We start from the raw sequence: 23,105 nt of genomic DNA on the forward strand, positions 1-23,105 counted from the left end.
TAATGCCTGTGTTTTTTCCTTGTATACTGCTTTTCTTGAAGAAAAACAAACAAAAAAACAAGTCTTTACAGAGAAAAGACTGATTCTCCGTAAAAGATGTAAAAATTCTCTCACTGACAGGTTTGTTTTTTTCTTTTTTTCCAAATGTCAAACAAAGGTTATGGAAAAAAAAAGAGACTAAGATTAAAAAGTTTAAAATCACCAAGTCCCAAGGGGCTTTGACAATTAACAGCTCCTTATATGTTATCCCTGTAGAGAAGACAATCAGATGACTTTGGATTCAAAGTTTCTGGTGTCATAGAAAAAGATGAAGAACATCACATTTCTGTAATATGTGGCTCTGTGTATCTCCTTGGTAGGGCTTAATAAAACCAGTGTGTAAATATATAGGAAAGGATTTGAAAATGATCAATACTATTAGCTTCTGACCATCTCTCCCATGAAGTTCAGGGCCAAAAGGTAACCTATTCAGTCTGAAATTACAACATTAAGCTACTGGTACCATCCAAAAAAGTGAGATGTCATTGTCATTTGACAACAAAAAGAACAAAATTCTAGTGAATGATAAATTCCAAGTAGCAGGAAAAATTTTTTAAATTACTTATTTAAATATTTTTAAATTATTATTTTGATAAAAAGAACATATGCTATACATCTGTGTAACCCATGAAACATCAGAGAGTTCTGACAAAATCATCTTATTTGGAATACTAAGAGGCCTATTCCAAAGGTGACAGACTGGATAATTTGTCCTTATAGTAGAATAAATGTAAAGGTCAGATGGAGAATAACATTCTAAGAAATCAAAAACAGTTTTGTTAAAAGGGTAATCTATTTATAGAAGATAAATGGATTATGGTAAAATTTACTGTAAGAGTGAGAGAAAATGTGTGAAACATTTTAAAAGACTAAGAAGTGGAGAAAGGCAGGGCATAACTTTTCAAATAAACGTGGGAGAGGAATTAGTATTCACTTTTCCAAGGGACAGAGTTATAAAGAAAGAAAGAAATATATAGAGAAATATATTTTGATGTAATTTTAAGGAAAAGATTGCTAATGATGGTTACTATCTAATGGACAGCTTAGAAGAGACATTAAATCCTCATCCTTAGAGTTTTCTAGCCAGCAGTGAAAGACTACTTCCTACTTTTCTGGGGGATTCTGATGTATCAAATGTGAGTTGGAATAAGATTATATCTAAGATGGAAATTTTTCAGTTCTGAGATATAAGAAATATGGAAAAAAATAGTACCCATATAGTATATGGTGTGATTCAGGTGGTGTCCAATATTGTATTTATTTTAGTTGAGAAACTTGAAAGGGTTATTACTAAGACTCCGGAAAAAAACAAAAAAATTCTGTCACTGCAGGGCAGATGATGGGAAACTTCCTGAAGTTTAGTGATCTAGCTTAAAGAAATTTTATCTTAGACCAGTTTACTTATAGAACTATGAATATATGGGGAGAATTTTTCCTCAGAAATGAGAGAAGGGAATTGTGCAAACTGATTTAGAAAGAAGAATAGCTATTTAGAGAAAAATATAGTGTGATACATACAGGTGGTAAATCACAGAATCTAAATTGTTTGTACTTCCTTTGGGGGAGGAGAATAGAAAAGAAAGAAGAGAAAGAAGACATGAATGTAATAAGGTAGTAAAGGGAGGAGGAGGTGGAAAGAAATAACAGGAGGGCATTAATAAATATTTTTGAGGTGAAGTACGAGAATTAGTCTTTTGTAGTGGCCTCCATGATACTTTTTATTTCCTTATTTTTTTTTTTCTTCAGGGTCATTTTTCTTTCAGAATGTTATAAAATGAATCACTTTCTTTCATTTCCAAATTCAGCCTGCAGTTGCCTTGGAAGTACTAATTATGTTTTCCTTACATAAGAGAGGAAAGACCTATTATTGTTGAAGGTTCATTTTTTTTTTTAAACTATACTCTAAAACTCAAAATAGTTAAGGATTATGTCACAGCTATTTTTGAAACCATTATATTTATAATGAATATCAAGAAAATGGTAATAAAAAATAGCATAATGCCTGAAAAATCATTTCACAGAATTTAGACTTTGAGTTTTTTTTAAAAGAATTTGAAAATAAAACTAGAAATTTAAACAGAACCTGAAGAAATTGGCACACAACACCTAATATGTTACAATAGCAACAGTTGAAGAAATACCAGAAGAGTTGCCTACAACCAAACTCTTACAGAAGGAGTCAAAGATCAAATCAGTCACTATCTTTAAATCATTACTTTAGCATGAAACTGTCCTCTTTATTTCAATTTAGCACTATGTAGAAGATGGATAGCTCAGTTTATTTTATTCCTAAGTCAATAAACAATAAAGTTTATATTCTTGAAATGAACTTGGTAGGTCTTTACCCCCAAACAGTTTTCTGGTTTAGAAGACATAACTTCATAAGACCCAACTTTTACATGAAAGACAAAAAAACCCCAAAAGTTCAAAAAAACAAAAACAAACAAAAAAGAGTAAGCAAACAAAAAATAATCCAAAATATTTTAAGAATGAAAATGTGGTAGCGCTGTTATACAACATAGTGCCTATTCCTAATGGTACTGTATTAAATACTTAAAATTTACCAAGAAGGTAGATCTTATGTTAAGTGTTATTAGCATATACACACAAATAACAATAATAGGGGTGGGAGGAAACTTAGGGAGGTAATGTATATATTATGGTTGTAACGGTGGTAATGGCTTCATGGATGTATACTTATCCCCAAACTCACGGAGTTGTATACATTCAGTATGTATAGTTTCTGACATGTCAACCACACCTCAATAAAGTGGTTAAAAAAAGAACATAACATGGTAGTGACTTTAGGCAGTAAAGAAGCCAAAATCTCGTAGTTGCAACTCTGACTGAAATCATTATGCCACATTTTTGCCCATCCAGTTTGACCATACATTTTCCACTGATAGAGTTCCTTCCTGAGTAGTGGCTATTGCCTGGGACATGGTAGGTGCTCAACATGTTACTTGTTAAATAAAGGAATTAATGAATCACTGAAGGATAACTAAAGGAAGGAAGGAAACAATGGTCTGACAAATTCTAGGAAACAAATGCAAACAAAGACCATGCTTAATGGTTACAAGCATGGAGAGCCAGATTGCCTGCATTTGAAACCCAGTTCTCTCCACTGTTAACTATATGACAAGGGCCAAGTTAGTAAATTTCTCTATTCCTTAGTTTCCTTTTGCTTACACAAAATAGGCCATTGTGAGAAATATATGTTACATTACAGAAAAGCACTTTCAAAAGTACATGGAAAATAGTAAATGCCAGATAAATGTTAGTAATCAAGACTATTATAAAGTTCTTACCCAGATAATTCTACACAAAGATCATTGACAACTATGAAAATAGACTAGTGGGACTAAAGACTAGCTGTCTAGAGCAGGGAAGGGGGCACAACGTACTTTGAGGTTCAACCTACAAAACTTGCACGTGTCCTAGAAATTAGCATCTGTTGAGACCATATAGACTGATCCTTCCCAAACACCTCTCATGAAAACGTTGGAAACAGTGCCTCTTTGCAGACATAGTTTAGAGGCTCTATTTTATAAGGGCAGCCATATGCCTAGATATCTTACTAGAGAGCTATCTTCTATTAATTTTCACTATTTGATTATCATCCTGTAGATTTGGTATAAAACAGTAATGGAGACGAAGCAGTTGTATTAAGTGTAATCCCAAGTGTTTTACTGCTTATAATTGCCTTATTTTGCCCTAGTTTATCATATAACTCCATGGCTCAGAAAGGGTGGCCATGTGTTGGTGTCAATCATTTCCAGGGCTCCTGAAGCATGTGGGCAGCTGGGAAATAAAATAGCTGAAATTCTGTCTGAGGGGAGAGGAGGAAAGGAGCCATCTACACATGTATCAGAACGCAGATTATGAATTCTTGGAAGTTAGGGATTGTGTCTACACTGGTTGAACAAAGGACCACCAAGAGACATAGAAAAGTACGTATCAATAAACCAGGTAGCGTTGTTCCCTTCGTTATGCAAAGCCCTCCTCTCTAGCAGTCTGGCTTTAGCAGTCTCTCTGGCTAATAGGAGATGGATTACATCGGAAGAACAACATATAATCTCTGTGTTTCGTGTGTCTATGAAAACTGGTGATAATTTAGATTTCTGTTTTTAAAATATCAACAGATCAGATGCAATGGTGCATGTACTTTTGAGATCTCTAACCAAGAAAATCTGTTCTCCCTTCTTTTCTATTTCTGCCCATGGTCACTGCTATGGACTAAATTTTGCCTCCTCCCCACAAATTTATATAGTATTTAAGTTCTGACCCCAATATCACTGTATTTGGAGATAGTGTATGTAGGAGTTAATTAAGGTTATTAATTAAATGAGTGAAGGGTGGAGCTGTAATCAAATAGGACTGGGGGTCTTATAAAAAGAGAAAGAAGAGAGCTTTCTCTCTCAGCACAAGCACAGCAGAAAGGCCGTGTGAAGACACAGAAAGAAGACAGTTGCTTAAAAGCCAGGAAGAGAGACCTCCCCAGAATCCGAATGGGCCAGACCTTCATCTTGAACTTCCCAGCATCCAGGACTGTGAGAAAATAATACTTCTGCTGTGGAGGCCACCTCGTCTACGGTATTTTGTTATGGCAGCCTGAATCGACTAAGACAGTCATCCTCTGCGAAACAAGAGCTTCATAAATGTCCACATAGTTCTGTGTGAGTCACACTCACCATTAGTAGTCTGTCTCCTACTTGCAACCTCCCGTCCTTTTGTGCAGCTCCTCCATCGATAATTTTAGTTACATAAATGCTGTTGTCTCCGGGAATGTGTTGGTTCCCCACACCTCCTGCAATACTGAAGCCTAAACCTACGGGGGAGAAACAGAAAAAAGAAACACCTAGGTTTTTGTTTGTTTTCTAAGACAATGCAATTAGCCACAGTTCACCAGTCGAAGAAAATTAATCCTCAATTTAGTACAACATTAATACACAACAGTAATGATTCCACCCCAATTGATTTTGCTCTTCTTTAAATATTTGAAGGCTTGGTGATTAATGCCAATGAGGCAAAGCTCTTGAAGTCAATCCCACGAGGACATTCGTTTCATTCTTTTTCGTGACTGTACACCTAATTGTTGTTCCCTAGCTAATGAGCTCTTAATGGGTGACTAGCCAGAACAGCCACCAGTCAAAACAGGCTGTGGAAGGATTGTAGTAGGTGAGGCAGGCAAAACACATGCACATTCCTGCTCACGTTGGGTCTGTGGGTTCATCTTCATTGTTGCTACCCTAGCATAGAGAACAGAAGTATTGCCAGTCATTTGGGTAGAGACCTAGATACTCTTGACATTTCAGGATGAATTTCAGGATGAAAAAGTAAAGCTGTTAGAAACTTCTACAAATTCTGAGATAAGAGCCACGAGGAAGACACATTGGGCATTCAAGTCATAATTTCAGAGAGACAATAAGGAAAAGAAGCGAGATGTTTGCCCTTTCTGTTTTCTTCTCTGGCCATCTTGTCATATTTTCCCACTTCCTGGCACTTACTGTTATTAACTGATAGGCTAGTCACACATAAAAAATGAATTATCCCTATACACTTCCCAAAGAATAAAGAAATAGAGTATGTACTTTGATTTGATTATTTTTATAACAAACCACAGAATATCAATTCATTTGAAATGGTAATATTCTATTTTGAGAGACGAATTTTACTGTACTATGGTTTACAAAACTTTTACTTATATAAAACTATGCAATGAAAACAAGAATAGAGTTACTCAAAATCATTATGAAGCCATTTTAATGAATGACCATTAGACTCTTTAAAGGTATAAGAATAAAAAATCCTTTTAAGAACATGAGTCTGATTAACTATATGTCCAGTATAATACTTGTAGCATATATTTTCATTATATTTTAAACTAATAATAATTAATGTGGAAATTAGAAAGATAGATACAAATCAAATGCTTTTGTTACTAAAAACAGAAAATTTCTGTAACTTAGTTGGCTTAAGAAAAATTTTTATTTTAAATCACACACCTAATCACTTAATTAAAAGGAAACCCACATACCGGTTTTATGATGGAATGATCATAAACATCACTTTGGCACTTTATACAACAGTAATGAAAACCACTTAAAAATATTCTATTTCACTATTTTTTAATTGAGTAAATAAATAGGGCTACATGCTCTTAAGATGGCACAGATAATTAGTTAATGGAAAAATAATGGCATAGTAAATTATAAAGCAACACCCCTAAAATTTCATGTGAAATGATTTTTTTTGTTAAATTAACTATAATAGTTGTTAAAAATAAATGGAAAATGGATTTAAATTGATAAGGTAATTAAAATAAGTGTTATCTAATTTCCTACTAAAGTAGATAATTATTCTTTATTGATGCTTTGGCTTCCATAGATCTAGACATGTATTTGTTTGCCTCAGATTAAAAAAAAATGTTTATCTATCAAGCAAAGAATGACCAAAAGTAAATAAAATGTTCCCAAGTGGCTTTTCCTATGAAATTTAGAATACATATTAACTCATGTTTTTTTAAAACTATTACTTCATCTGTATTAGGTCGGTGCAAAAGTAATTGCGGTTTAAAAAGTTAAAAATAATTGGAAAAACCGCAATTACTTTTGCACCAACCTAATATATATGATTACAGAGGAATTTAAATTTAAATTTACCAATGTTTCAGAGCCATTTGCTAGGATCAATCTACTATGTTTATAATAGTACAGAAGTCATTCCAAACTGTGGAAAGAAAAGGTTAGAACAAATCTAGGGACTCAGATTTACATCTACTATGTCCACAGTAAATGCCACAGTCTGAGTTACAGAAGAGCTAAGGAAACAAATTACCACCGTAAACAAGGTTAAGTCCAACAAAGGGAATAACTATGTAGTTGACATTTCAAGTAAAAGATTGTACCCAGATAATGAAATCACTATGGATGATGTGCACACCAATATATCACTAAAGAGGAAATGACTTTTTTTTCCCCTGAGATTAGGTTTCAGTAATTCTTTTTAATGCTGCTCAAGGTGAAGCAAAGTATTTCTAGTAAGATCCAGAGAATGGCGCTGAATGTACAGAACTGAAAAATCTCCATGATTTCTCTTACTTGGATGGAACATGAATACATTTATAAATAGTCAACATTTAATCAACAGTCAACCGTATTCCAGATATTTAATTCAACATACATAAATGTGTAACTTATGTCTATATCCAGAATACAAGTTTATTTACAGGTGGTAATATCCATCTGTGTTATAAGATTGAATCATTCATTTATTCATACATTCACTAACTCATTCATACCGTGTTTCCCCGAAAATAAGACTTAGCCAGACAATTAACTCTAATGCGTCTTTTGGAGCAAAAATTAACATAAGACCCAGTCTTATTTTATTATAAGACTGGGTCTAATATAATATAATATAATATAATATAATATAATACAATACAATATAATATAATAACATAATATAACATAATATAATATAATGTAATATAATATAATATATACCAGGTCTTATACTAATTTTTGCTTCAAAAAATGCATTAGAGCTGATTGCCCAGCTAGGTCTTATTTTCGGGGAAACACGGTATATCTGTTCATTTAACAAACATCCCGAGTACGCCCTAAGCATTGTTGCTATCAACTCTGGTCAATATAACGTAAAACAATGGATTGACAAGAAACAGTATAGAAATAATGATCCATGGGTAGGTTCTTATGAGTGAGTGTGGTTGTTGAACCTAGCTGAAACAATGTTCTAAATTCAGGCGATTCCAGGGATTCTTGGAGGACTCCGCTATGAAGACAAATGTGGGTTAGGACCCGAGCAAAAAGAGGAAATCTTAAATATCAGTTTGGAGGCACTGGGTGTCCTTTGTATGTACTCTGTTAAAGCAGGGCAGGCTGTCTAAAATATAGAGCCATTCTCTCCCCTCATTCGTTAATATTCCCCTCCTCCATCCCACTGTAGATGCACTCGCAGACTTGGTAATTCTGGAATACCTTAGGGTATTTGCTCTAGCTCTTCCTTTTACCTGGAATACACTTCCTTCAGAGCTTTGTTCAAATTTCAATTACTCTAATCTCCCTATTTAATACTGTCCCCTAACCATACACCCCATTTTGTTATCCTGCTTTACTTTTCATTTTCCCTTAGCATTTGTTACCTTGTAATATACTATCTAAATCATGTATGTATTTAATTTATTCTTTTGTTTATCTTCTTGGTGAAAATATAAACCTCACGATTACAGAGATTTTTCTTGCTTTTATGCTATGCAATAGAACAAGGCCAGTTATATATAGTAGTACCCATTATTCATGGTTTTGCTTTCCATGGTTTCAATTATCCATGGTCAACCAGCATCTGAAATATCAAATGAAAAATTCCAGAAATAAACAATTCATAAGTTTTAAATTGCACACCATTCTTAATTGCATGATGAAATCTCACACTGTCCTGCTCCATCCAACCTGGGACATAAATCTTCCTTTTGTCCAGTGTATCCATGCTGTACATATAGTACAATAAGATATCAGCGAGATAGACCACATTCACATAACTTTTATTACAGTATATTGTTATAATTGTTCTATTTTGTTATTAGGTCTTATTGTCAATTTCTTACTGTGCTGAATTCATAAATTAAACTTTATCATAAGTATGTATGTATGTATATTAAAAAAAACATAGTATATACAGGGTTTGATACTATCCAGCTTCAGGCATACACTGAGGGTCTTGGGACATAGCCCGTGTCATAAGGGGGGACTATTGTAGCGAACTACTAAATATGTACTAAATAAAAAAATTAAAAAAAATGAACAAATATAAGAGGACAAGAAAAGTCACATTTCTCTGAGAAAGACCCCCCTTAAAGATGAAGCTGGTGGCGTTAATGAGGGCGGCATAGCTGAAAAATGAGTCCTGCAGTTGGATTTGATAACTGTATACGATATTACACTGCCTCAGGTGAACTCTGACTGGGCCACAACACAGCCAGCTTTGCATCCTGATTCTTTCATCCACTAACTGTGTAAAACTCCTCATCGACAATGAGAGAATAAGTATATTTATGTTCTATAGTAATTGGCATATAACTGATGCTTGATAAATAAAAATTCTCTGCTCTCAGTAAGCTCTTGAGTTGTTTTGAAAAACAGATACCTAAACACCTTGACATGATTTCACTGAATGGGATGACTTGTATAATCGTTCTAGTGTTAAGTGAGCCCAGAGGGGTGCATGACTGACTTAGAGGAACAGGCGAATCAACAAAAGGTTTATCTTTGGGGCTGCGTCTTGAAGGCTAAGTTAGAATTGATAAAAGAGCATGCACCTTTCAAACCAACACATCCTCTGGATTCCAGACTGACTAAATGACTAAAGAATCAGCTGCCCTGACTTAGGTTCCACAATGCAAATAAAATCCCAGCTCTACTGGGCGGGATATTGAGACACAGATGCCTGGCATATACTCAAAATATGTATTTATGAGGAGATAAGTTAGAGTGGTCCCTAACAGGATAAATACAATAATACTCATAAAGATTTGAGTAAGGAACAATGAAAATAGCAAAAACACTGATTTGGGGGAAGTAACTAATTTAGATAAATGAGAATTGTTTTGAAAAGAAGTGTCCATGATGAAGAAATAGCCCTGGATCCTCATGTGATGGCAGAGTAATCAATTATAAAATAAACTCAATGAAAAGACTTGGTAGGTCTCACCAAAAACACTGAATTAAGAATAATAGTAGACGTGTCTATGTGTGTGCCAGTAATAAACAAAGTGGACACAGAAAAATATAAGTGTTACATTACACATCACAGAAGGGAGTAAAATCCGTGCATATTTCAGTCCTCTAGAAAAGGGGAAGAAAGCATGTGGAATTTAAACACCTATTTCTTTTCAAGAAATTTAAAAGTGATCTGTGTGATGTGCAAACAGAATTTCAGGTGTACATCTATCTATTGAATAAAAAGGTGGGCTTCTCTTTCCATATTTCTTGCATGTCCCCAGAATGCAATTCCTCACCTTAACACAGGAGATACACACATAGCGAAAGGAATGTCTGAGCCTTGTTAAAACCTTCAATTTACCCTTTTCCTCCTAAATCTCTACCTCACCCTATTAAAAAAAAAGAACATGGGAACACAGTTCACCCTTTCCCCTTGTTGCCTGCCTACGCTGAGGAGGAGGTGTCAGTGAGAAGTGGGGGGCTGAAAGCAGAAGTCTTGGCAACATAGACTGTTACTGTGGTTGAGAGGCTCAGAATAAAAACTCAAATGCTTAAAAGAGTCATATGATTACAGTGTACCCATATAATCCTTGTGGGTGTAGAAAACGAAACCCTATGATGGCTTATAACCATTCAATGACTTGGTTTAACTTTATTTTATGTGACTTGATTAGGAGAGCACTTTTGGAGCTTCTCCAAACAGTTCAGTATTATGACGCAGATTGCTTCTATCAGAGTTTATATAGGCTCTGCTAAGGAAGGTGCTTACTGTTTTATAGAAAACACCAGTGGTATGCTGTACCCTTTGACTACATGGTTTTATTAAAGGAAACAGAATCCATCTCGACTGGCCCTCTCTTCGAAAACACACACCCATACAGACAACTTAACTTCTGAATGTGCATGCATTTCAGTTAAAGACAAAATAAAAAACTGTACCTGTGGGTCTGGGCTATACAGATAACAGACTTCTTCACATCTCTTCCCATTTACAAAAAAAAACTTAGCTTAAATCAATACCAGAAATGCACTTTTCATTGTCATTTGAGAGACTAAGTAATCTCATTGGCACTGTAGGTGTGGTTTATTAAGAGCCCAAACATTATTTTCTTACTTTCTGGATTTCCCCTGGGTTCAAAAGACAGTTTGGGGTTAACAGAAGTGGTCTGTTTAAAATTCCCAAGGTACTGGCTAAGTACACTCAATCCTGCTTAAGGAAGGTCTGTGTCACAGGTCACCCAATTAATTGACCACAGCCAACGTTCCAAACTTTTCTCTATGTACCTCATAATGCCCACTCACACTTTTAGCAAATCACTTTAATGCCTCCTATTTTACTGTGAAAAGTCCCCGAGTTTATACATATACCTTCTGCTTTCCCTTTGTCTAAAGGAAGAAGCACCATTCCTCTTTTCCAAACCTAAATCTTCCCCTCCACTCAAAGACTCCACTCATTATTCGTTTTTCCCCCCACTACAATATTTTGTCTCCTACCATCCATGCTTTTCTGACCTTCTGGCTTTGACCGTGCCTCTGTCCTATCCTGTAAAGATCTTCTCTTGAACTTGCCACAGTCTCCTCACTGTGAAGAGCTGAAGCTTTTAAACAGGGACCTATAGTTACTAACTCTGTTTCCTTATCACACACACTCTCCTCAGTCTCATCCATCTTGTTCCATGTACCACAATCTATTCACATGGCATCTGTTATGGTTTGAATTACGCCCCTTCAGAAGACATGCTGAAGTCCTAAGACCCGTGAATATGATCTTACTTGGAAACAGGGTCTTTGTAGATGTCATCAATTTAAGATGAGGTTCTGCTGCGTTAGTGTAGGCCCTAATCCAATGACTGGTGACTTGGAAGAAGAGGACCTTTAGACACAGAAACACAGACACACAAGGAAGAATGCCTGTGACAGCCAAGGCAGAGATTGGGGTGATACATCTACAAACCAAGGAATACCAAGGATTTCCAGAAACTGCCAACATCTAAGAGAGAGACATGAAACAAACTCTGCTTCAGAATTCCCCAGAAGGAACCAATCTTGCTGACACCTAGATCACAGGCTTCCAGGCTCCAGAACTGTAGAAGAAATTTCTGTTGTTTGAAGCCACACAGTTTGAGGTCATTTGTTATGGCAGCTCCAGGAAACTAATACAGTATCTAACTAATTCTTATGGTCTGAGTGGTTGTACATATATATAGCTCTTTCATTCTAATTTCATTGATAAATATATATATATATATGTATGTATGCATATTTTATATATATTATGTATTTATATTTATTATACATTTATATATATTTATTATATATTTATATTTATTATATATTTATGTCACTCTTTCCTAGAATGGAGGTAACTACAAACCAGTTCCACCAAGCAAGAAGCCCAGCCAGTCAACCAGAGTTTTCCTCCAAAATGCCTGAAAATTTCTAGGGGTCTTTGCTCTTTCGGCATTACATTCCTACCCTCCTAAGAGTACACTGCCCTGATCATTCTCTTATTTCTCTTACTACGTCTCCGTTTCATTTATCTTTATTTTATTGCTCTACAACAGTGGTTCTCAGAATGTGGTCTGTACCCCAGCAGCGTTAGCGTCATATGGAAGCTTATTACAAACGCAAATTTTGGGGCCCATGACAGACAATCCAGAATCAGAAACTCTGGGGATGCATGCTAAATTTGATGACCGCTTCTCTAGAATAATAGTTATTCTCCAAGGCACACTCCATTGAATCCTTTTCTCTTCATAATCTCTTTCTTTCGGAGAATCCATGTTTATCGTTTCAGTTACCATCGCTCTGTTGGTAAGTGCCCAAACTTCTGGTAACTCCAACACTCTCTTGGGCTTGATTTGTCACCTAAACTCACAAGCTTGAAAGAATGTACTCATAAACATCCCTTCAAGACTGGCTTCCTTTCCTGTCTTATCTGTTTTAGATCTGCTTATCTGCAATTAGATTAATATTTCTGATTAAATTGTAAGCACTTCAAGTTTGGCATTGCACTCATACATCACTGAATCCCAGGGCTTATTACAATAGTTGGCAGAGAGTTGCTAGATGATATTGTAATATAGTATAATATAGCGGTTGTTATGTTTTATCAGTGTATATATTTACATGTAATTATATTACTGCTCTCCACTGCCACTTCACTAAATCAAGTGCTTATCCAGTCATGCCTGTTTTATTGTAAACGGCTCATGATTTGTATTACCTGATTTCAGGTTTTCCCTGCCTGATTCTCCCCAATCCATTCTGCAAATATATTCCAGCTTCTTTTACCACCTATAATACTATATTCGCTATGTTGCTCTATTACTTGAATGGTCCATTCCTGTTCATTTTCTACAGGGATTCTTCACAACCTCCATTCACTATTCCTTACTTTGCCTCTACTAAGCTTCCTCCAGCAAGCTGATCTTGCTGTGGTGATTTTTATATTGCGATGCCTATGCCTTCACCACTTTCATTTTCAAGATCACTCTAGTTTTTGCCAACTCGAAACTACTATGGTGGTTCATTTCCAAGTTGAACTCCAGGAGAACCAATTATGTGTATCAGCCTTTTCAATTCTGTTTCAATAGAATGAGTTAACTCATTCAACAAACACTTACTGATGACTACTGTGTGCCAAGAACTGGCCTACACATTGTGGTTATATCCGTGAATTAGAGATCTATGGTTCTTTTCTAGTGGAGGGTAAGACAAATGAAGAGGCAATAAAAACCCAGTGTGGTAAATGTTGATACGAGAGGAGCAGGGTCTTTGGGAGTCCATAGGCGGGTGGCCTCTCTTGGGTGGGGGTGGGGTGTCACAGAAGGCTAACTGTAGGTCCTGATAGCCAAACAGACCTGGAAGATGAAAGTGATCCAGGAAAAAGAAGGGAATGAGGAAAGAACATCCCTGAAGAGCGAAACATGTATTCAAAGACTCAGAGTTGAGAGATGACATGGATTATTTGAGAAACTGAAAATACTTCAGGTGAAAGCAGTACGTCTTCTTAGGCAGAATGCAGGTTCCGTGCAGAGATGAACCACATCTCTTGTACCCATCAATGTACACTTAGTTCCTGATGCTGTGCTCAATAAATATTTTGGCATAAATGAATGAATGGAGTTAGGAGGGCAGCAGAAAAGGACGGTGTAGAAAAAGGTTAAGAATATAGGTTTGATGGCAGGACACTAGAGGAGTTCTCTTCTTCAATTTACTCTACTAACAAGAAAGTGTCATCCGCAGGCAAGAATAAGGATAATAGTGAGGTCACAGATTTGAAGAAAGTACAGAAGTTTTTAAGTAGCTATTAGGGAAAATGGAAGAGATAATTGATTATTGAAATGCAGAAAAGCTGCAAGGAATTTTTGACTGTCTAGTTAGGGTTTAGTGGCTATTACTATTCTAGTAATATTTTTTTCTTCAGCAATTCTCAGCAGTCTGGGTATAAGCATAGAAATTGTAAATAAATTAAATCACTCTACAAATTAATCTTTTATGTGCATTTATCTTCTCACTTCAACTAAATTACATGATCCTAGAAAGTATGGGTTTCATAAAATTGACCATGTTAAGCACAGTGCTGACATACAGTAATTGTTCAACAACATTTGCAGAATGAATTAATGATTGATTTGTTCAAAGCCAAATAACTTCATGACATAGGCATACTTTTAAATGTCAAGCATTCCACATTGATAGAAATGTATGTGTACTTAGCTGACTGCTTTAAAGGAATAATAATGCTTTTATTTATATTATGAACAAAGTAGATACTCCAAAACTAATTTTTTAATTTAATTAATGCACTCAATAAAGATCACTGCTAGCTTTTTTCTTTCCTAGGATTTTTCTTGTTTGTTGAGATAGGCCTGTAATCATATAAATTTCCCTCTTATTACTGCTTTTGCTGCATCCCAATAATTTTGATTGGATGTATTTTCATTCTTATTTGTTTCCATGTATCTTTTGATCTCTCCTCTCATTTCTTCTTTGACTCAGCTGTTCTTTAAAAGTATGTTGTTTAATCTCCATGTATTTGTGGTTTGCCCTGCTTTCTTTTTGCAGTTGATATCCAATTTCAAAGCCTTGTGATCAGAGAATATGCTTGGTATGATTTCAATCTTCTTAAATTTGTTGAGGTTAGTTTTATATCCCAAAATATGGTCTATCCTTGAGCATGTTCCATGTACACTAGAAAAGAATATATAGTCTGATGTTTCAGGATGAAGTGCTCTATAAATGTCAATTATGTCCATTTCATCTAATGTGTCATTTAGGGCTGATATTTCCTTACTTAGTTTCTGTTTAGATGATCTATCCATAGCTGTCAATGATGTATTTAGGTCCCCTACAATAATTGTGTTTTGGTACATTTCTCCCCTTAGTTCTGTTAGTAGTTGCTTTGTGTATTTTTGTGCTCCCTGATTGGGGGCATATATAGCGATAACTGTTATGTTTTCTTGTATTGTCCCATTTATCACAATCTAATCCATGAATTAAATATAGATCACTGAATCTTGTTCCCATAAGCATGCTTTAATGAACAGTGCAAGACAGAGCTCAAGATGGTAAAATAATGTGGTGAGTTACTTCATTCATTCACTAAAAAACACTCAGCTCCAGGCTATACTAGTTTTCTAGGGCTGCTGGAATAAAGTGCCACAAAGCTGGGTGACTTAAACAGCTGACATTTATTGTCTGACAATTATGGAGTACCCTCCAGATCAAGGCATCAGCAGGGGCATTTTCTTCTGAGGGCTGTGAAGGAAAATCTGTTCTAGGCCTCTCAACTAGCATCTGGTGGTTTGCTGGAATCATTGGCGTTCCAGGGTTTATAGACGCATTATCTCAACTCTGCCTTCATCTTCACATGTTGGTCTCCCTGGGTGTGTGTCTGTCTCTCTGTCCAGCTCTCCCTTTTTTATAACAGTACCCATTAGATTGGATTAGGGCCCATATTAATGATCTCACCTTAAGTTGATCATCAGCAAAACCCCTATTTTCAGCTACGGTCATGTTCACCGATACTGGGAGTGAAGACTTCAAAACCTTTTTGGGGGACACAATTCAACTCATGACACTAGTACTGGGAAAGATAAATATGAACAGGACATAGCTCCTGTCCTTAAGGAGCACATGATCAGGATAGAAGAAATGACAAATAAACAGAGTATAAGCCAGTGCTTTGGAGGAAAGGCAGGTCAGAGAAAACTTCTTGGAGATGATGACAGCTGAGCTGAGCTCTGTTGAATGGCTAGAATAAGCCAGGCAACAAGGAGTTCTAAACAGAGGGAGGGAGTAACTTGTAGAAAGGCACAAACAGCCTTGATCATTATGGTCAAAGGAGTGAATGGGCTTAGGAAGAAATACTGAGAACTGAAGTTGGAGAAATAAAGGCTCATGAAAATCCAGAGGTGTTGCATTAAGGAGTTTGGACTTTATATTAGTGGCAATGGGAAGCCTTTGAAAAGTTTCAAGCAGGGGAATGACAGGATCAGATTTGGTCTCTCCCAATTTAGCTCATAGTGTTTACTGTTGTTTAAAAAAATAAATTATTAAAAAATAACTAACTAAATAAATAAATTATATTCTTGTGGTTGGGAGGATGTTCTATTTTTTATTTTTAGTAAACACACTTTAGTTTATTGAAAGCTATATCAGAATGAAACTATTGATATAAGCACTCAAATCTAGTGATAGAAAAGTAAATAGGAACACAATTCATAATAGCATTCATTGAATGTTCTTTTTTTCATGATAAAGCATTTTTTTCTGTTCTCACATTTTTGCCTTTTTCTTCACTATATTCAGTTATCACTCATTAAAATTCATTTTGGGGAAACTTTTTTCCCCCCAAATCCTATCTTCATGATTTACTTTGAGATATTAGATTTTCCTGGTTATTCCTCTCCCCCATTATCTGTTTGTCACAGCCTATGAATAAAACTACACTTTAAAATATAAAATATAACATCAACAGGCATTTGTAATCTGCTAAGAATCTATAGAGCTAACCCTAAATTCATACATTCATTTATAAGCATATTATAATTCACCAAAGATTTCAAAAGGGCATTTTCAGGAGATTTTTAGCTTAACTATTTCACTTGATCATTATGATGACACTTTGTAAAAGAGCTAATTGTAAAATCTGGATTCAGCATGGGTCCTGAGAAAGTGAGAATTATGCCATTGAGATAATTACACAATTGTTCACCTGTTTTTGCAAGGTGAACAATGTAGCACTTACTTTGACTCAGATTTATGGAGTGGATAACCATTATCTGTTGTATAATTTCAGATATGCCATAGAAGATGTTTGAAACCACTGAGTAACAGAGACTTTCTTAATACATTACATATGATAAGTGATAATATCTTCAATTATACAGCAATGGAACTAAGGTACCTTTGCTTTGCCAAAAAATCTGTTTCATTGGAACTAAAGATCTTTTGTATCAAGTCATTTAATTCTTAAACAATTTATTCTGTTATATATCCAGTGGCACAAAGCATGCGGCATGTGCCTTTAATCTTATACTTTCACCCAAGTAGGCTTAATTTTCCCAAAGAAATGCTGTTATATATTTGAATCTCTTTAAGGATTGCTTAAAAATCCTGAAAAAGAAAAACAAAGCAGGAAGCATCACACTTTCTGATTTCAAGCTATACTATAAAAGTATAGTAATCAAAACAGTACAGCACTGGCATAAAAACAGATAAATAGATTAATGGAACAGAATTGAAAGGCCAGAAATAAACCCAAGCATATACAGTCAAGCAATATTTGACAAGGAAACCAAGATCACTCAATGAAGAAAAGACAGCCTCTTCGTAAATGATATAGGGAAAATTAGCTATTCATATATAAAAGAATGAAACTAGACCCCTATCTTACACCATTCACAAAAAAGTTAACTTGAAATAGATTAGAGACTTAAATGTCAGTCCTGAAACCAGGAAACTCCTAGAAGAAAACCTGGGGGGACAAAAGCTCTGTGACATGGGTCTTGGCAAAATCTCAAGGATCTTGGAATTTTTGGATGTGACACCTAGAGCACAAGCAGCTAAACAAGTAAGTAAATAAATGAATAAATGGGACTATATCAAACTAAAAAGCTTATTCATAGCAAAAGAAACCATCGACAAAGTGAAAAAACAACCTACAAAATGGGAAAAAATATTTGCAAAACATATATCTATTGAGTTAATATACAAAACACATGAAGAACTCATACCATTCAATAGCAAAAACCCACAAATAATCCAATTGAAAATGAGCAAAAAACATGAATATACATTTTTCCAAAGAAGATATACATATGGCCAACAGGTTTAGAAAAGATGCTTGGGCGGAGGGATGGCTCAGTTGGTTAGAGCACAAGCTCTTAACAACAATGTTGCTAGTTTGATTCCCACATGGGCCAGTGAGCTGTGCCCTCCACAACTAGATTGAAGACAACAGCTTGAGCTTGGAGCTGAGCTGCCGGTGGGCAGGCTCATTGGTTGGAATGCAATGATCATAACACCAAGGTCACGAGTTTGATTCCCACATGGGCCAGTGAACTGCGCCCCCCCTCACGCCCACAACTAGATTGAAAAAAACAATGACTTGACATCCTGAAAAAACATACTGTTCCCTAATATTCCCCAATTTAGAAAAAAAAAAAAAAAAGATGTTCAACATCACTAGGTATTAGGGAAATGCATATATCAAAATTACAATTAGGTATCATCTCCCACCTGATAGAATGGCCATCACCAAAAAAAACAAGAGATAACAAATATTGGTGGAAAAAAGGGAACCCTGTCCACTGTTGGCAGGATTGCAAATTGTTGCAGCCATTATGGAGGTTCTTCAATAAATTAAAAATAGAACTACCTTATGATCCACATACACAAAGAAAACAAACACAAAGGAAACACACACAAAGGAAACAAAAATACTAACTCTAAAAGATATCTGTACCCCCTTGTTCACAGCAGCATTATTTACAATTGATAAGACATGGGAACAACCTAAGTGTCCACTGATGGATTAAAGGATAAAGAAGTTGTGGTATATAGGAACACAATAGAATATTATTCAGTATTAAAATAAATGAGAAAATCCTGCCATTTGTGACAACATGGACAGAGCTTGAGGGCATTATGCTAAGGGAAATAAGTTAGACAGAGAAAGACAAAGACTTCATGATCGCACTTACATGTGGAATCTAAAATACAAAAATAAAAACCCAAAAAACTCACAGAAAAAGAGATCAGATTGGCAGTAACCAGAGGAAGGCAGGGGGTTGGGGGAAGGGGGACTGGAGCAATGTGGTCAAAATGTATAATCTTCCAGATATAAGAAAATTAAGTAACGTACAGCACAATAACTACAGATAGCACTGATGTATAATATACATGAAAGTAGTTAAAAGTGTAAATCCTAAGAGTTCTTGTCACAAGGGAAATTTGTTTTCTTTTTCTTTCTATTGGATCTATATGAGTTACTGAGTGCTAACTCAACTTACTGCGATAATCATTTCACAATTCATGTAAATTAAGCCATTTTGCTGTGTACCTTAAACATATACAGTGATGTATGTCAATTACAGCTCAAAACTTGAAAAAAAAGGCATGCCATATTTTAGAGGATAAACAATAAGTGGACTTTTGGACCAAGACACTTCTCACTAGGTCTGTTTGAGAATAGGAATATCAATGTAACATTGATATAATAATACATGCCATGACCACTATGTGGTGTAGTAGAAAGATTAAAGGCACAAACCCTGGTTTTATCACTTAAAAGCTGTGTGACTTTGTAACTACTTATTCTCTCAGCATCAGTTTTATCAGGAGGATAATAATTATCTCATAATATCACAGTGACAATTAATTATGATAATGTATGAAAGGTACCACACAAGATAAGTACTAGGATTCACAGACTATCCATTTCCTTTGTCTTCCCATTCAAGATTGTAATGAGAGTCAAATGTGATAATTCTTTATAAACTGTAAATCACATACTTATATAAACTTTAGGTATTATTAATATATGAAGTATGATAAAAATACTAGAATATAAAATGAGTTATCAGACATATTACTATGAGATCACTGTCACTTACATCATCTTATATTTTTTTCCCCAAACTCTCTTAAACTACTGTCATTCATCATTAGAATTGGGTTTTTCCTATGGAAGAAAATGAGACTAATTAAAGATCTGGGTTCTAATCCTTTACTATTATATCACCTTCTTAGTGAATCCTCTTCAGTTATTATACACATTGCTAAGTTGTGAGTTCTTTGTCTTGCTAAGAGTCTCTATCAGGGTTATTTTGCTCATGTACATTATATAAAATTTAATGAACAATGTCTATATATTTGGAATTACGCTGGCATTGGTAGCACAATTCCAAATGTACAGGAATTACGACTACATTTCAATGATTGACACAAATAGCTCATATCTTTTGGATATATAGGTTCAGTAATTTTGGGATTCAGGTCTATTTAGGACAGTGGTGGGCAGATGAAGATTTAATAAGAATTTAGTTTAATTACTGTTCTAGAACATTCCTCACTCTCCAAATGATCATGAAATACTTTTTATAAGTATATTGGTGAAGATTAGCGAAACGGCTACACAATAATACCTATGATACAATAGGTAATGTGATAAGAGCTTTAAGTGTTTTAAGAGAAATGGAAGAGAGAAAAAATAACTTTAAAGAATGCTTGACAAGTGAAGTCAGGTGAATTCATCCCATACTATCAAAGGTTCCAAGGAGAGAAAAAGAGAGAGAGAGAATGGCATTTTGAGGAAACAAGTATTAATATGACAAATCAGTATTGTAGAGAATTATAATTTCAAATTGGGAGGAGCAGCAAAGACATCTAACCATTGGATTTTAAAGAGATGCATGTAAATAAGTGTGTAAATAAGCACAGCCTTCTCAAATATTTTATCTGAATAATGCATTAATTTAATAAAGCATAGTCTTCTCTCCTGCAAGTTCACAGGATTATAAGCCAATAAAGGAAATAAAGAGGAATAATTCACTCATAGAGGATTTTAAAGCCACATCATATATAATTAAACCTAGTCACAATTAGAAATAAGTTCTTTATTACACTTTTAAGTGAAAAATCAATCCAAATTTCCCTTTTCTAATTATCACTCTGAGGTCAAATAGTTGAAAAACATGTTACATATTATGTATATAATCAAAGTAGAGTTTCTAAATCCATGCCTTGAATAGAAGGAACAGTTAATCTCACTCAGCACTTTTAGTTTCATTTAACCAACTAGCTATTTTAGAACAATGTCAGTGGAATAACTGCCATGGCCCCTGGTGGTCTAGTACTTCATATGAAGATTACGTCATCTACCAGAAAGTAACTCTTTTAATTGTCTCTTTGGGTAGTGAGGAAAGTGCCACCACATTAATTCAGTGGTCCCTTCCACCTTAAAGAAGGGAATTGAAAATACAGGTAACAACAACAAAAATTTATTTAGTGACACATAGTAATGTGTTCAGGCACTAGTCTATGCATTTTAGCACTTTTACATGTTACCTTTCTCAGTGCTTTAAAAATGTCATTCCATTAGCCTCTGACCTCTATTGTTGTGATGAGAAGTCAGTAATAATTATCATGGTTCTCCTGTATGTAACGTGTTTCCTTTCTCTGGCTGTTTTTATTTATCTTTGGTTTTCTGCAGTATCTCTGTGTCCCTGTGTTCTGTTGTTGTTATAGGACGCTGTATTATTTGTTTGTACTTGTCCTGTTTGGAGTTTATTGAGTTCTTTGGATCTCTGTGTTGATATTTTTTATTAAATTTGGAAAAATTTTAGTCAATATTTTTTGTTTTCTTATTCATATTTTCTCTCCTTTCTTTATGGGACATTAAACTACGTAATATTGTCTATAGATCACAGAGATTGTTCATTGTTTTCAGCCTTTTTTTCTTTGTTTTAGTTATGAACTTAAATCCTTAAGTTCATAATACTAGTAGTAATAATAAAAATGATAATAATGCAACTAATTGGTCATTTTTTGAAGGTGATGGGGAACCAATTCATTATCTTGTAAACTGTGTAAATAATAGGAAAGAATCAATCACTTATCCTGCCTTTTGCACATGAACTCTATAACTGTAATAGATGAGGAGACGCATCTCTTCATAAAATTCCAGATAATAAATGAAAACAAATTGATAAAATTACATGATCATTTTTCACCTCTAATGAAATAGTATATTTAAGAATGAACATTAATAGCTGCTAACATTAAAAAAGAGTGACATTTAGTATAAAAGAGCATATCTTTATCAAAGAGCACAACAACTTATAGTCTTGCCAAAGGGATCACACATGAGTCTGATTATACCTCTGAATCAAGCTGCCAATTTGTGGAAAATAAAGAGGAAGAAAAGAGAGAGAGAGAGAGAGAGAGAGAGAGAGAGAGAGAGAGAGAGAGAGAGAGAGACGTGTTGAATGATGTCATGAATATATCAGAGATGTGGACTAGGAATCTCAATCAGTCAAATGTCTTGGGTTCTTCAGGAGATAAACTATAAGGAAAATAAAGTGATGGAGTGGGATTCTATAGGTGAAAATCAACTTACAAGACATTAAGCTAAAACAATGGACAAAACTAAAATAGAGTGTCTAGGGATGTATAAAACAAATAAAGGGGTGATAAAAACAGAGATGTAAGGATGTGATTACTATATAAATCAGTGCCTTTTATATTAGTGACTATTATACTAGTATTGACTTTTAGGAGGAAAAGAGCTAGAATTGCAGTGGGGCTCACAGAAAGTCTCCTGGTGATTGGCGAAGTTCCAGTGTTGTTCCAGATGGTGGTTACAAGACGCATGCCTTAGAGTGATTATGAAGACATCAGTCAGTAAGCTAGACATTTATTTTGTGTGGTTTTCCATATTTTATTTTATAATAATATGATAAAACATACATACAATATATTGTTCACTATTCTCTTTGTGTGTATGTGTTTGTAGAGAGAATATACAAGTTAGAAAAGAAAAAAAAGTCTGAAAAAATGACTTTAGTTTGAACTGGTTGTTTTAGGAGAATGTAAAAGTTCCAGTTAAGACAATGATAGATTTCTTTTCACTAGAGAAAAATTCCTTGGTGGACTTTTAATGGCTTCAAAATAGGACTCAAGAATGAACTAATTGAGGATGGATGAAACAAACAAACAAAAAGAGCTACATTTCTCTATAAAATAGAAGATCAGGAAATTTGGAATGTTTTCCTGGCAGATGTAGAGACAAAAGAGGTAAGGAGGTTTTTGTTT

At 34.8% G+C, this 23,105-nt stretch overlaps 1 protein-coding gene across 21 annotated transcripts in view; it reads right to left on the minus strand.

Moving 5' to 3' along the window:
* Window positions 1-23,105, minus strand: part of DLG2 (discs large MAGUK scaffold protein 2) — a 1,874,701-nt gene that overhangs the window by 486,128 nt on the left and 1,365,468 nt on the right. For all 21 annotated transcript variants that reach the window (XM_033121658.1, XM_033121661.1, XM_033121660.1 and 18 more), the window contains one exon: window positions 4,731-4,867. In XM_033121658.1, coding sequence (XP_032977549.1) covers window positions 4,731-4,867 — 137 coding nt within the window. The remainder of the gene's footprint in view (window positions 1-4,730; window positions 4,868-23,105) is intronic.

The sequence above is a fragment of the Rhinolophus ferrumequinum genome, chromosome 11 (assembly GCF_004115265.2).
Source record: "Rhinolophus ferrumequinum isolate MPI-CBG mRhiFer1 chromosome 11, mRhiFer1_v1.p, whole genome shotgun sequence".
Classification (NCBI taxonomy): Eukaryota; Metazoa; Chordata; class Mammalia; order Chiroptera; family Rhinolophidae; genus Rhinolophus; species Rhinolophus ferrumequinum.